The following is a 13,080-nucleotide window of genomic DNA, read 5'->3' on the forward strand; positions in this document are numbered from 1 at the left end:
AAAGCCACATTGAACTTGAAAACAAGCCATCTGTTCCTGCCCTTACCTGGCCTACATTAGCCTGAGCACACACACAAACTCGGGCTGTGCTGCAAGAAAAAAGCCACTGCAAATGAATGTCTTGCACTGTCATCATCACTGTCACACAGGAGAGCAATGAATAAGGACAATAAAAGGGCTGCTGTCACGGTGAGAATAAAGAAATATAACAGCATGCAAGCTAAAAGTCCATCAAGGCTATAAACTCACCATTGAGCAACATGCACACACTGTGAGCCCCTGCTAGATTATAAGGCATTATAGGTGAATTACAGTGATTTTTCCTTCGACCATCAAGCGTCGACAACAATCCCTCCTCGTTTAAGTAAAAATGGCAGCATTTAAGGACGCCAGGCACAAAAAGGCCTTCAGAATCGGTTTGCAACATGCATAGGTGTGATGCCCACCCAGTTCAATACCAAGGACAGCGGTCGACGCACGGAGAGCCTGACAGCCATGACAACACATGCACTACAAAATGACAGATTTATTTCTGCACGGACGCATCGCAGGCAGCCACACAATCCTGGCCCGGATGACACTGCTGTTTCAGTGCGAGGCGTTAAACCCGCGGACACAGAGACGGACACACAAACTAAACCCTTAGACAAGCATTTCGCCTTTCCAGAGCGCCTTTTTTGCCCCCTGCATGAAGCAGCAGCAGCCACATTTGTATCAAATCGCTTTGTCCGAGAGCGTCTGTCGAACAAAATGCTCCGCACCTACCTGCTTGTCTCGGGGTCGAAGAGCTCACATGTCCCGTGGCTTACTGGTCTGTGGTTGTGGATGTTATTATTACGGTGGGCACCGTTATGTGTCTGCCAGCGCCATGTTATTATCACTGAGAGGAGGACTGTGCGGTCCTGTGCGCTACATCCGGGCTGTTGAGGAGAGCGAATGAGCGCAGTTTGAGGCGGCGGAGAGGGCGGAGAGCTCTCTGGATATGTAGAGCACCTGTGCAGCAAAGCACAGGAAAGGTTCAGCCACGACCGCACACTGAAGCTCGAGTAGATCCCCACCGACGTTTCCAATAAAACATTTTTCCTCGAGAGAGAGAGTTTTCATCACGTTCACCAGTTCACTTTGAAAATATGTGTGATTAAAGATACGCATTGAGTAGAAATACTTAGCTAAAGGTACAACAAATGGTTGAAATAGTTAGCTAAAGGTATGATAAATGTTTGAAACAGTTTGCTAAATTATAAATGGTTGAAATAGCTAAAAAAATATGTCAAATGGATGAAACAGCTTAAAGTATGACAATTGGTTAAAATAGTTGGCTAAAAATATGATATGACAAATGGTTGAAATAGTTAGCTAACAATATGCTAAATGGTTGAAATAGCTAAAAGTATGACAAATGGCTGAAATAGTTAGCTATGATAAATGGATGAAACAGATAGCTAAATGTATGACAAATGGTTGAAATAGCTAAAAAATATGATAAATGGGTGAAATAGTTAGCTAAAACTATGACAAATGCCTGAAATAGTTAGCTAAAATTATGACAAATGCCTGAAATAGTTAGCTAAAATATGATAAATGGTTGGAATAGTTAGCTAAAAATATGATAAATCGGTGAAATAGTTAGCTTAAAGTAAAATGAATTGTTGACATCGCGAAACATATGACAAATGGTTAAAATAGTTAGTTGGAAGTATGATAAAATTTTGAAATAGCTAAAAGTGATGAAATAATTAACTAAATGTAATGGATAAATGGCTGAAATAGTTAGCTAAAAATGTAGAGTAGAAATATGCTGCATTACCTGATGATAAATAGTTGAAAGAGCTAGCAACCTAGCTAAAATGGCTAAATAGTTAACAGTAATGAATGGTTGAAATAGCTAATAGATGGATGTTTGAAACAGATGCTAAATGGTTGCAATGTCAAGCTTCTGCCACCCTAGATGGCAGGCTGCTTACAAAAGTTACTTTAACTAAACAGACCGAAACATTAAGAGTTCAATTGAACAAAATTCCACCTTTATACACTTAATAGGGTTATATAACATCCAGCTTAAGAAGTGTCTATGAAAGTGTTGTGGTTACTACCTTATCTTGAGATCCTGTCCTGAAGAGTGTCTGTGTCAAAATCTAGGAGTATGACACTTTTCAAGACAGGCTCTCAAGATCAGGTGGTAAAGCATAAACATTTTAGAAATATCTGCATATTTTTGTTGCTAAGGCTTGAAACTTTCCTGAATTATTATGCCTACTTTAGACGAAATGGAGACTTCTGTCCTTTTAAGAGTATGTTAGGCCTGCATATACATGTAGTGTTTCCCAAATGAAGCCAGACACAGGTTGGAGCCCCAGAGCTTTGGGGATACTCACAGTGTGACAGCCTCTGCCAGCTCTGACAGTGCCACAGCCCTCATTGATCTCCCATCTCTGTTTCTGACATGCCATTTGTAGCACTGGGCTCTTCCCCAGACTACAGTAAGTGAATATGCAAGGGCACGAGTCGATTTCTCCCGCTGTGACAGGGAAGTCCTTATGTCGGACTGTCTGGTTGACTGAGGGAGAGAATGAGAGAGGAGACAGAGAGCTGAGTATTCATTACTATGCCAAGGTCTAGCTCTTTGTGTTGTTGTTAAACACAGGGATCAATGAGGGAACTGCTACCACATGTCCTTCGCTTTCACCATCTTCCCTTAGGCTCATCAGCGTGATAAATTCACCAGCTGCCTTGCTTGCAAGGATACATCTTCCCTTCTCTCTTTTAACAGCTGCTGGCCATACAGGTGGAGCTGTTCAAATTCACCACATCTCACATGCAGAATGAATCACAAATGCATGCTTTGCTGCACTTGTCATGGGCTTTATGGACAGCCGCATCTATCCTTCGCATACAGCCAAACTGGGGTGGGGGAGGTGGGGAAGCCTGGTGATGCATTTTAGTGAGGCTCAATAGACTACCCATATTGTGATTGTGCTTCTTTTTACCTGTCCAAGATGAAGCATGTTACTTCATGACAAATGTTTCTGGAATAAGAAGATCTGGCCATGCTTGCTGTTATTTTTTTAATGCTCTTATCTTGAGATCACAAGTTAATTATTCCGCTATCTCAGGAAAATGAGCGTTGTTATCTCAAGATAAGAACATAATTAAACCGTGATCATTAGAAAACAAAAAGTTGTTTCTTCTTATTATTTATAACGTTTATTAGAGATCAAGAGTGCCATACCAGCATGCATAGATGGCGTCTTGACAACCGTAGCAATTGATTGATTTAAGCTGAAAATGTCAGATCAAGGAGTACCCATTATTGATCAACCCACAAGACTGCACTTCAGTCTTACTTATTTATATAGATACTTCATTATACCATTCAAAGAGACACTGGTGCGGGTAGTTTGCCAATGAGAAATATCTTGGTTGTAGCCTATATGTTTGTTTGTGTGTGTGTATGTCAAACAGTCATTTTCTTGTGATGAATCATCTGGTTATCTCGGCTTTTTGTTTTCTTGATATAACCAGATAAATTAACTCACTATCATGGGAAAACAAGCTAAAAACAACAATGACCTTGTGATCTCGAGATAATGGCATAAAAAACATGATTGCAAGTGTCTTGCAATAGCTTCCACAGTGAAGTGATACTAACCCAAAACATATAATTGAAAAGCAAAATAGCCACCCTCTCAAAAGGTGTCGTGTCAAAAAGTTCCTTCGAAGGCCTGACGAGGATGATAGCTTGACACAGAAGCAGGGGAATCAGCCATATTTGGATGATAAAGATGATTGCTGAAGTGGGTTTTGCTGCACGAGTGGTTTGAGGAGTTGTATGGACATTTTAATAATACATCTTTCCTTAAAACTAAAGGACTATTGTTGCTATTGAAATGTGCTGTAAAACTGACCACATGAACAAAACTACAAACTTTTTACAGCCACCTTTTAATCTTGTGCTCAGAGGCTTTTCATGCCTCAAGGATTTTGTATTGAATATCACTTTAACTAGACACAGTGCTTCATCAGATCCTCATGCTGTCTTCGGGCCTGATCATGGCATGCACTGTGGTGTTTTATGACATCTGTGTTTCCAAACCAGCGATGTCCACAGGTTACACACTCATACAACCCTGTTGCCTTTCATGGAACAAGGTGGATTTATCACATGGATGCTACTCCTCCAGTCAGATTTTGACATCTCCATCTAGTGGTTGATTGTGGGAACACACAGGTTACTGTCGTGCACCCGGCTGTAAGATGTCCTAGTACCTGCTGGTTATGCCTGACACATAACATCACTGAGTGAATACTGTAGTCCTGTGTGATATTAAATTGATCTCATGGCGGTCCAGATATGATGATAATATCAACACACACAGAAATACACAGATAAACACACACAGGCCCATGCAAAAACGTGCTGCTGTCCCCATGGCAACTGTAGCAACATCACTCTCTTTGAAACCATCTCCCTCACTCTTACTCTTTCTTTCACGCTATGTTTGATTCAATCTCTCTTTCCACCCATTCTTTAACAGCACAAAATTATCTTCAGACACAGAGGTTATTGAAAGGCTCTATCTCATAGAGAACCGCACCTTTCACTACAGGCAAGCACTCAGACATTTCACCTAATGTGGGAATTACCTTGCAGAACTGTCTTTTTAATTCTCCAATCGACCTGTTATTGCGCCTGTAGTAGGATAGAAGTGGTGAAGAGGAGGGAGAAAGGGGGAAAGGGAGGTTGCAGTTGTCGAGTGTTGGAACAAGGCCCAGGGCTTATCAGAGGCTAATGCCACCGCTGTCGCTTTGGAAAACCCTGCTCCTGCCAGGATGCTCTCTTCTGCCTAACAGCAGCGCGCCTCACGGTCGCCTCCTTTTCCCTCAACTCCCTCATTGGTCGAAACTACAAAAGGAGATCTCCTAGGAGTGACATCATTACTCCCATCAGACAGCATATGTCATGAGCACATGGTCAACATCCACTCAAATGAAGCACCGTATTTTACTCTCCAATTTAAATCTCTGCTTGAGCTATATATATTACACATGGATGACATCTTTATTGCAACTTTTTAAAAATCACGTTATTCAATAAGAACAGATTGGGTTGAGTGCACTGAAGGCTTGAGGAAACAAGTGTTGCCAGTTCCAGCTCTTGACAGGCTGACAGGCCAACCTGGAGACTAACCATGAACCAAATGTTCTGGATTGTTTCCTGGCAAGACATCTCCTCTGACAATATGCAGCCCGAGCAAAACAATTCCCTTCTATCTTCACAGCATTTTGTGGTTGTCTAAAGCCTGGTCACTCTGCTGGGAAATATTATCTCTCTCTCTCTCTCTCTCTCTCTATATATATATATATATATATATATATATATATATATATATATATATATATATATAGACTGATTTTCTGTTGCGCTGTCCATGCATTGATAGGTTGATTAAGGGACTGAGAGGCCAATGGCTAGTATGCCTGCATGTCTCATAAGAGGTGAGGCCTTGATTCTCTGATGTGGAGGGAATCATAATGCAACAGGGTAGCAGCAGATAGCAAGTGAGCGTAAGAGACACTCATCTCAACCCAAAGGCCAGAGTTCACCGCTTTAAAGGGTTCTTGAGTCAGACACAAGGTTGTTGTTGCGTCACTGATGAAAAATACAATGACACTAGAAAAACAATATGAAAGACATGTTAACGAGCCTGTGCCTGCTTACACATCAAGCAGATAAAGAGCACCATTAGCAATCATGTATTCCTTTTTGCTCTGTTTTGGTTTCCACCGACCCCTGAGGGACATACAGTGTTTGGCTCTTTGGCGGCTCTCTCCACTAGCTGATCACTTGACATATATAAGTCAAATATTCACTTCTCTTATAGCTTTGTTTTGATCTTGAACAACTGCTAAGAAAAGTTTTTGGCTGTCCAGCAGCTAATGCTCCATGATGTTCACCAGCGCTGTCTGCATGCTGGTGCTGGGCAGGCAGTGCACTGTGGTTTATCAGAGCTTTTTTTTTTTTTTTACTAAAAGCAGCTGCCTGCCGTTATATTTTCCACACATTTCAGTGTTTGCTGTAATACACAACAGTCCCTGGTGTGCATGGGCAAATGACAAACATTCTGTTTATCATTTAATTCTGGAAACAATTACGAATCAATTAAAAAAACAATAAAAGAACCACAGAATTTGCCTTGTAACAGCTTACAGGAGATGATGAGACATTCGAATCTAATCAGCCCAGATGCTCAGTTCAACAGATTTGAGTGCTGCCACCCAAAAACAAGCACACACACACACACACACACACACACACACGCACACAAAGCCAGAGGCACAGACTTCCCAAATTGTCCAATGTAGCCGCACCCTTCACTTGCCTAATGTGTGGCACTGTGAGCCACAGCTGGCCTCCTGAGGTCAGGCTACAGGGTGCTCTCATACACTCATGAAGAATTAATGAGGGTGTGTGTGTGTGTGTGTGTGTGTGTGTGTGTGTGCGTGCGTGCGCGCGTGTGCCTTTGTATTGTAGATGAAGGTATAACACAGTATAATACAGTATTAGCCGGATGGCGTTATGTGTATATTTACTGGTAGCAGAAACATAGGCTAGTATTCCACTGGGGAGTATGATGGGTGAGACCTCGCAAAACAGCATCACAAACAAAATACAAGAAAAGAGTCACAACATTCAAGATTTGTTGAGCCCACAATATTGGAATAGTTGCCACATATGATATACTGTAGACTGATTTTTTTGTTTTTGTTGTTTTAGATCGTTTTTTTGAATTTTGTGTCTTTATTGGCATCAGACACACACAGGAAATGAGCGAACAATCAGCCATTGGCTGGAAATGAGCTGGTGATGTTGTGATCATTACCCTTCTGCTACCAAGACCTGCTGAAAATGTGTTTTTTTTTTACTGTTAAGGTTTTATCTATTATGTTTATGAACACAGCAAGACGAAACAGAAAAAAGACTGCATGCTAATTTTTTAACGTTGCTGGTGAATTGGTCCAACACCTTAAAGTTAGCAGTGCCTGGTGGTTTCTATAAGGCTCTGAAAACATGTTATTAGAAACAGAGTCTGCTCTACAGTATACTGTAAGTGTTTTTGATGCAATAACCTGCAAACAGGAAGCTGAGCTCCGGCCCTGAGAGATGCAGTGGACGGATACAGAACTTTGTGAAAAATAAAGTGGACTATAGTTGCACTAAATACAATACACTTTTACCTGAGTGCAGAAAAGGCTATGCAGTGGTGCTCTACGTTTTCTGTCGACTGCCTGTGTCGCAGCAGTAAGTTGCAAGTGAAATAGTTATCCATAAACCTACGTGGCCACTTACATGAAAGGAAAGGGTCAAGCTTGACAGAAGCAGTGAATTGCATACATTGTTATATAAAAGATGCTTTTGATGCTCTGTCTCCAGATAGAGCTTAAAATTTAAGACCCAGTTGGATAAATGTCAGGCACTGAATTCTTGGAGGATTAAGTCTTAGCATTCTATGAGCTTCTGCAGTTTCTGACATTTTTTCAGCTCAGATGATGCTTAATCTAATAATGGTGAGAGGACAACCAGCGCAACTGTGTCAATACACATACGCGAGCGTCGTTTGTTATGATTTTGTTGCCCGGGACACTCATTGGATGATTACGTGCGGATTTATTTGGCTGAGTTTGATCCTGACATCTCTCGTGTTTAATGTTATCAGAAATACCTGAATCACTGCTTTAACATTAGGAGTGATCAGACGGATAATTAACAATTGTCCAGAGAGAATATTAAATCTGAAGTATGAACGCTTCTATTGACAACCAAAGCCAGCGCAGTGACTTAACCTGAGGGTGAACCAGGCACTAATGTCTGACTTCTCAGCGGTCCATGACTGAGTCACTGCAACATACAGGAAACAGTCCTGACTTCTTTGTCTATCTGCTGTAATTGTGTTACTCTGTGAGACCCAGACAGATGTGGCATGAGTGTTACACAGTCCCATGACTGCTCAGCAGTGAAGTGCACCACATCAGCACAAAAACATGCAATGTGTTGTCAGTGGGGCTGGCTTAGATAAAGAAAGCCAATGTCATCTAGTGGAGAATATAATATTGTAGGAAGTCTGCGCTCTTCAATGTTTTGATATTGTTTCCAATCTAGCATTTGACTATTTGGCTCTCAGTCTCTCTTCCAGTTTATTTCTGTTCAAGTTTAATTTTGTTTGACCATCATAATGTTCTGTCCCACTAATGCCTCCGGCGGAAAAGGCAATAAAGATAACATGAACAAAATGAAACAAAAATTCAGCTGCATGTTTGAAGAATGTAACGCTAGCATATCTTATTGACATATATTTTGTGACGTGTGAAGGTGCAACACTTTTTTCTGACAGTGGAGTGATGAGGTAAGGAGTGGCCAAGTGGGATTCGGGGCTATAAAAGAGTGTTTCGATGTGCTTGGCTACAAGCTGACCGATTCACCTAAACTGCACCACGGCCTGCAGCCTGCTCCTGCGCGCATCTGAGGATTACAGACAAGAAAAGGTAACTTCCAGTCTTAATCTTTTCCATGGATCAGAAAAGGTTCTTTGCATCCAATATTAGAAGTTTTCATAGCAGCAGGAAAATAATGCATTCTCAGTCTGGGTTCTGGGCTCCTGCTGTAGAGTGAAAAGTGGGTCCAGCCCAATGGAGCACTAATCAAATGGCTTGTATAATTTCATTTTAAAAGGAGAATACAATCCATCTTCATGTGCATGTATATCTAATCCTTACCTAATCTGCATCAATACACTTAACATTATCACATGTGATTTGCATTAATTCACTTTAAACTCTTAACTTTTGCAAGTAAAATGAATAAGAAAGTTGGAGTTGTGTTTCTTAGGTAATAACAAACAACGACAAGAGGCGTGAAAAAGCAATATTAGGTAGTTCAATGATGGAGTAACAGGAACTGAAATTGCAGTCACAAGAACAGCTATATGTTATTCGTCTGGCCTGGACACCGAGGAATCATTGTCGCTGCACATTCCTCTCTAAGTGCACAGAGGCCATTGATATGACCCTCAATCAATATGCTATTATGTTACTGCAAGACTCGGGATGTTTTCTATGGTCATCATTCAATTAGTGCATTCCATGACATCCAATAAGCTTCAGTTCACAATGTTTTCTATATGGAGACAGACAATTATCCAGTGCACCATTGCTGATGCTTTGACATCTTGAAAAGCTGTGGAGTCCTCTGGTGGTCACCCAGAGAACTATCTCCTCTCTCTGCAGCTCATCAAAGCGCTGTCTGACTGCAGAGCACGTTCTGTATTTTGTATCAAGAAATAAATGAATACGTTTCAATGCCTTCGTTTAAAAGCAGCTTTTTTTTGTTTTAGTTTGGTAGGCTATTCGTTTGTTTCCCCCTTTCTTTTGTGATCTATTATGGTTTTGTTCTGTCTTCAGTTTCTCGTCTCTGAGACTTATTTGTGATTTTAAAAAAGCTGTAGAATAAATAAAAGTGATCTCCTTCTGGCAGGCAGCATGGATGTAAGTACCTCATCAAACCCTCAGATCTCTACACTGGTAAGAATGACACAAATCATTGTTACTCCACATTTTCCATCTAAATGTAAATGCTTAAATCTTTGCTTGTGTCAAACGGCCATGTTTGCAAATGCAAGTTGGTGTCCTCCATCCTGTCCACCCTCTCTCTTCCCCGTATCTCCATTCTGGCCCCTGACCCTTCTCTCTCTCCATCTCCCCCCTCTCCTCCTCCCTCTCAGCATGCTGATGCTCTGTGTGGCAGCTGCCCGTCCTCTGGTTCTGCCCCACAGGCTAACAGCGTTTGGCCCAGCCTGCCGCCGTCTGGAGCTGGGTTCCCTGCGTGGCCTGGACAGCCCACCCAGCCTGCACCGTGCTGGACTGGCCAGCCAAACACACCCTGCTGGACTGGGGCACAACCAGCTCCGTCCTCTGTCCCGGCACCAATTTCATTCCCAGCCCCGGCTCAAACCGTCACACCAGCCCCTGCTCCTGCCACAACCGTAGTCCCGGCTCCAGTTCAACTTCCAGCTCCAGCTCCAGCTCTGGTGCAGCCCTGCCAGCCTTGCTGGCCGGGCACCCAGTACCAGTCTCCCCAGCCACCAGCTCCAATTCAAGCTCAAGTCCCTGCTCAAGTTCCAGCTCCAACTCCGGTCCCAGTCCCAGCACCTGCTCCTGCTATGGGCATCCACCCAAATGTACCAGGGTGGCCTGCCCATCCTGGCTGGCCTTATAACCCAGGACAGTCAGGGTGGCCTGGACAGAGTCCATCTATCATGCCTCCACACTGGCTTCCACCCACATCTGGACCTCTCGTGAGTGAAACGCAAAGAACCTGACTTGCATGCAGCTTACAATCTTCTAAACTGAACTTAACAAGATGGATAAACACAGATACAAAAATAACATGTCTGAGCACTGGCTGTTTTAAAGCTCAAGTTGTTTAAATATTCTTCTCTCACTTTTGCTCCTTAGAGTGTGCCTTACAACTTGAACCTGGCCCGAGGGGTGTATGACAAGATGATGATGACCATCCTGGGCCATGTCAAACCTAATGCCAAAATGTTAGCAATGTGAACTCTTCTTTTCCAAATATACTCTGTTTTCCATATTCTCATAAATTCATATTGGAAAACTGTAGTTTCAAAATTCAAACAAATATACGAGTCTTACCAGTTATTGAAGGACTAACAAATTGTACATAGAAGAGACAAACACAGTGTCACTAAAGTCTAACCAGCTTTGCTCTTCCACAGGTTCACAGTGAACTTCCTGAGAGGCAACGACATCGCCTTTCACATCAACCCCCGCTTCAATGAGGGGGGCAAACAGGTGCTGGTCCGTAACCACAAAGTGGGCGAGCGCTGGGGCTCAGAGGAGAGGGATCTGAAGGGACCCTTCCCTTTTGGTCTCGGGAGCCCGTTTGAGGTGAGTGTAAGAGGGAGGAGTGATTAAAAAGCAGATTAAAAAGCAGTGCTTAAAGATGCTATGTGTAGCATGTTAGCATCAATAAATCTTTACTACATTCATTTGGGGACCAATGTTCGGCTGAAGCAGTGTCACTGTGCGCTGTTTGCTTTGCCACACGCTTTACAGCGACAAAAAATGACATAAACGCAAAGCCACTAATCATTTTAACCACGCTCTCGTTTGTTTGTGGTGAGAACACAATGATATGTTGATGTTTCACAGTGCTACACATGGTGCCTTTAACTGACTCCAGGTCACTTTCTCATGGTTAACGTCAGGCTAACGTTTGGAAAAGATGGAAAGGGTTGGAAAGTCGTTTGTGCAAGCGGGCCCTAGATAAGGGAACTGCTGTACTGCAGGAAGGCTCCTGGAGGTCAGTGGGGGTCTCATGTTGCTCAATAACATCAATAACAATTACGCTTCTCTGGCCTCGCAAAGAGGTCGCTAATCTGAAGATCTAATTCTGTGTCTGTGTCTAGTGACAGCAATAACAGCTAAGGTCATAGAGTTTTCCTTCAGTCGCACTTTGTATTTTCAAGTTAGGAAAGTTTAATTTTCTGGAATTTGAGATTAAATCAACCTAATTATGTCATATACTATTGTAGGTTTTTTCTTTTTGGTTGCTCCAGTTAGAAGATTTGGCCCTGCAGTGTGACTCTTTCTAAATTAAATCAGGATTTATTTTCTTTCTAAATGTGCATTGCATGTAAGCCAGTTCACAGTGTAAGTAAAAGTAGTCCTTTATTTGCATTCTGCTCCGTCCCAGATGAAGATCCTGTGCTCTCATGAGGCGTTCAGGGTGGCAGTTAACAACATCCCGCTGTTTGAGTTCAGACACCGCATCAGAGAGCTCAACCAGATTGACAGAATCAACATCCTGCATGACGTCGTCCTCACCTACGTCAATGTGGAGATACTTCCATAGGAGGCATATTACAAATACAGAGAGATTTGCACATGCCAGTACACACACACACACACACACACACTATCTATAGACTACATCCTGCAGGAACTAAAACTTTCTAATTTATTTATCATGATGCTTGAAGGTTGAACCAGTAAGTGTGTTAATATATGATGTACTATTAATACTGACATGAGCTGAGCTCATCCTATAATAAGCTACAGGAAGTTCCTCTACCACATAGCTAACCATTTAATACACACAGCTTTCTCTTGCAGCATGGAGATGCTATAGTATTTATTGTGTACAATATTTTCTATATCATTAAAGTTTCTATATTATTAAATTGTGACTAACTGAGAATTAAATTGTATCTATATTGCTATAAAACTGCAGTGGTGTCTATCAGGGTTTGGTTAACTGTAGTGACTGTTAAATAAAATGATCAGCCAGAAATCTGGTCCAGTGTTTTCACTATTTATTTCTTAAGAGAGCCCAAAGAAGAGCAGTGCAACAGTTTGAACAGAAAAACAATCTCTTTCAGACAAATATGAAATCCCAGTGGAGCATTTAAATCAGCATAACCAAAACTTGCACAAATGTACATAAGGACCTAACAGATACAGTGCTCTGCAGTTAGGGAGACGCCAATGGGACAAAAATATGCACAGCCTAAACAAAACATCTTCCCAGGTCCACCATCTGACACTTACTTCATACCTAAATATAAGCATTTCTATCCCCACACCTGAGCTCAACCTCCTCTCATCTAACACTACACGGTCTTTTTAATCTTTACCAAATCATCATTAGCACAACTATTTCAACAGTGGCCAATACCACAGGATGAACTTTGTGGTAACAACTACATCTTTTGACTACCTGAGCTCTGCATGTAACTTCCTCTTCTTTGTCCCTCTGGCATCTCCCTCCTAACAATTGTGCTTTATTACTTCTGCCTATAAAATTTGATTTGAAAAAGTGTAAAACAGACAAAGAAGAGCAATGGCAACTTGAAAAACAAGGCAACCTTTTTTTACTCGTTCTTTTTTCAGTGCATAATACTCAGCCTTCATTTCACCTGGCTTCTCCAAATGACAATGACAATGACATCTCACCTGCTTTCAGTCCACGAATACATTTCCAAAAAGATCTCTGTGCAAATAACA

General features: G+C 41.9%; 2 protein-coding genes across 4 annotated transcripts in view; one reads left to right on the forward strand and one right to left on the reverse strand.

The window, feature by feature from the left end:
• The window catches only part of pak5 (p21 protein (Cdc42/Rac)-activated kinase 5), a 67,025-nt gene extending 66,179 nt beyond the window's left edge, over positions 1–846 (reverse strand). The window contains exon 1 of the mRNA XM_041958282.1: positions 766–846. The gene's annotated coding sequence lies outside the window, so the exon portion shown is untranslated. The remainder of the gene's footprint in view (positions 1–765) is intronic.
• A 7,627-nt stretch (positions 847–8,473) lies between these two features.
• Positions 8,474–12,301, forward strand: LOC121622265 (galectin-3). 3 transcript variants are annotated; one of them, XM_041959185.1, is made up of 6 exons: positions 8,474–8,541; positions 9,530–9,540; positions 9,675–10,349; positions 10,510–10,598; positions 10,791–10,962; positions 11,771–12,301. In XM_041959185.1, exons 2-6 carry the CDS (start codon positions 9,535–9,537, stop codon positions 11,927–11,929), a joined length of 1,101 nt encoding a protein of 366 aa, XP_041815119.1. In that variant the 5' UTR covers positions 8,474–8,541; positions 9,530–9,534; the 3' UTR covers positions 11,930–12,301. The 3 variants fall into 3 exon arrangements, with proteins under 3 accessions (XP_041815119.1, XP_041815120.1, XP_041815118.1); XM_041959186.1 differs by having other exon boundaries at positions 8,478–8,541; positions 9,530–9,576; positions 9,777–10,349; XM_041959184.1 differs by lacking the exons at positions 8,474–8,541; positions 9,530–9,540 and having other exon boundaries at positions 9,627–10,349.
• The last annotated feature ends 779 nt before the right edge of the window (positions 12,302–13,080 follow it).

The sequence above is a fragment of the Chelmon rostratus genome, chromosome 18 (assembly GCF_017976325.1).
Source record: "Chelmon rostratus isolate fCheRos1 chromosome 18, fCheRos1.pri, whole genome shotgun sequence".
In the NCBI taxonomy this organism is placed as follows: Eukaryota; Metazoa; Chordata; class Actinopteri; order Chaetodontiformes; family Chaetodontidae; genus Chelmon; species Chelmon rostratus.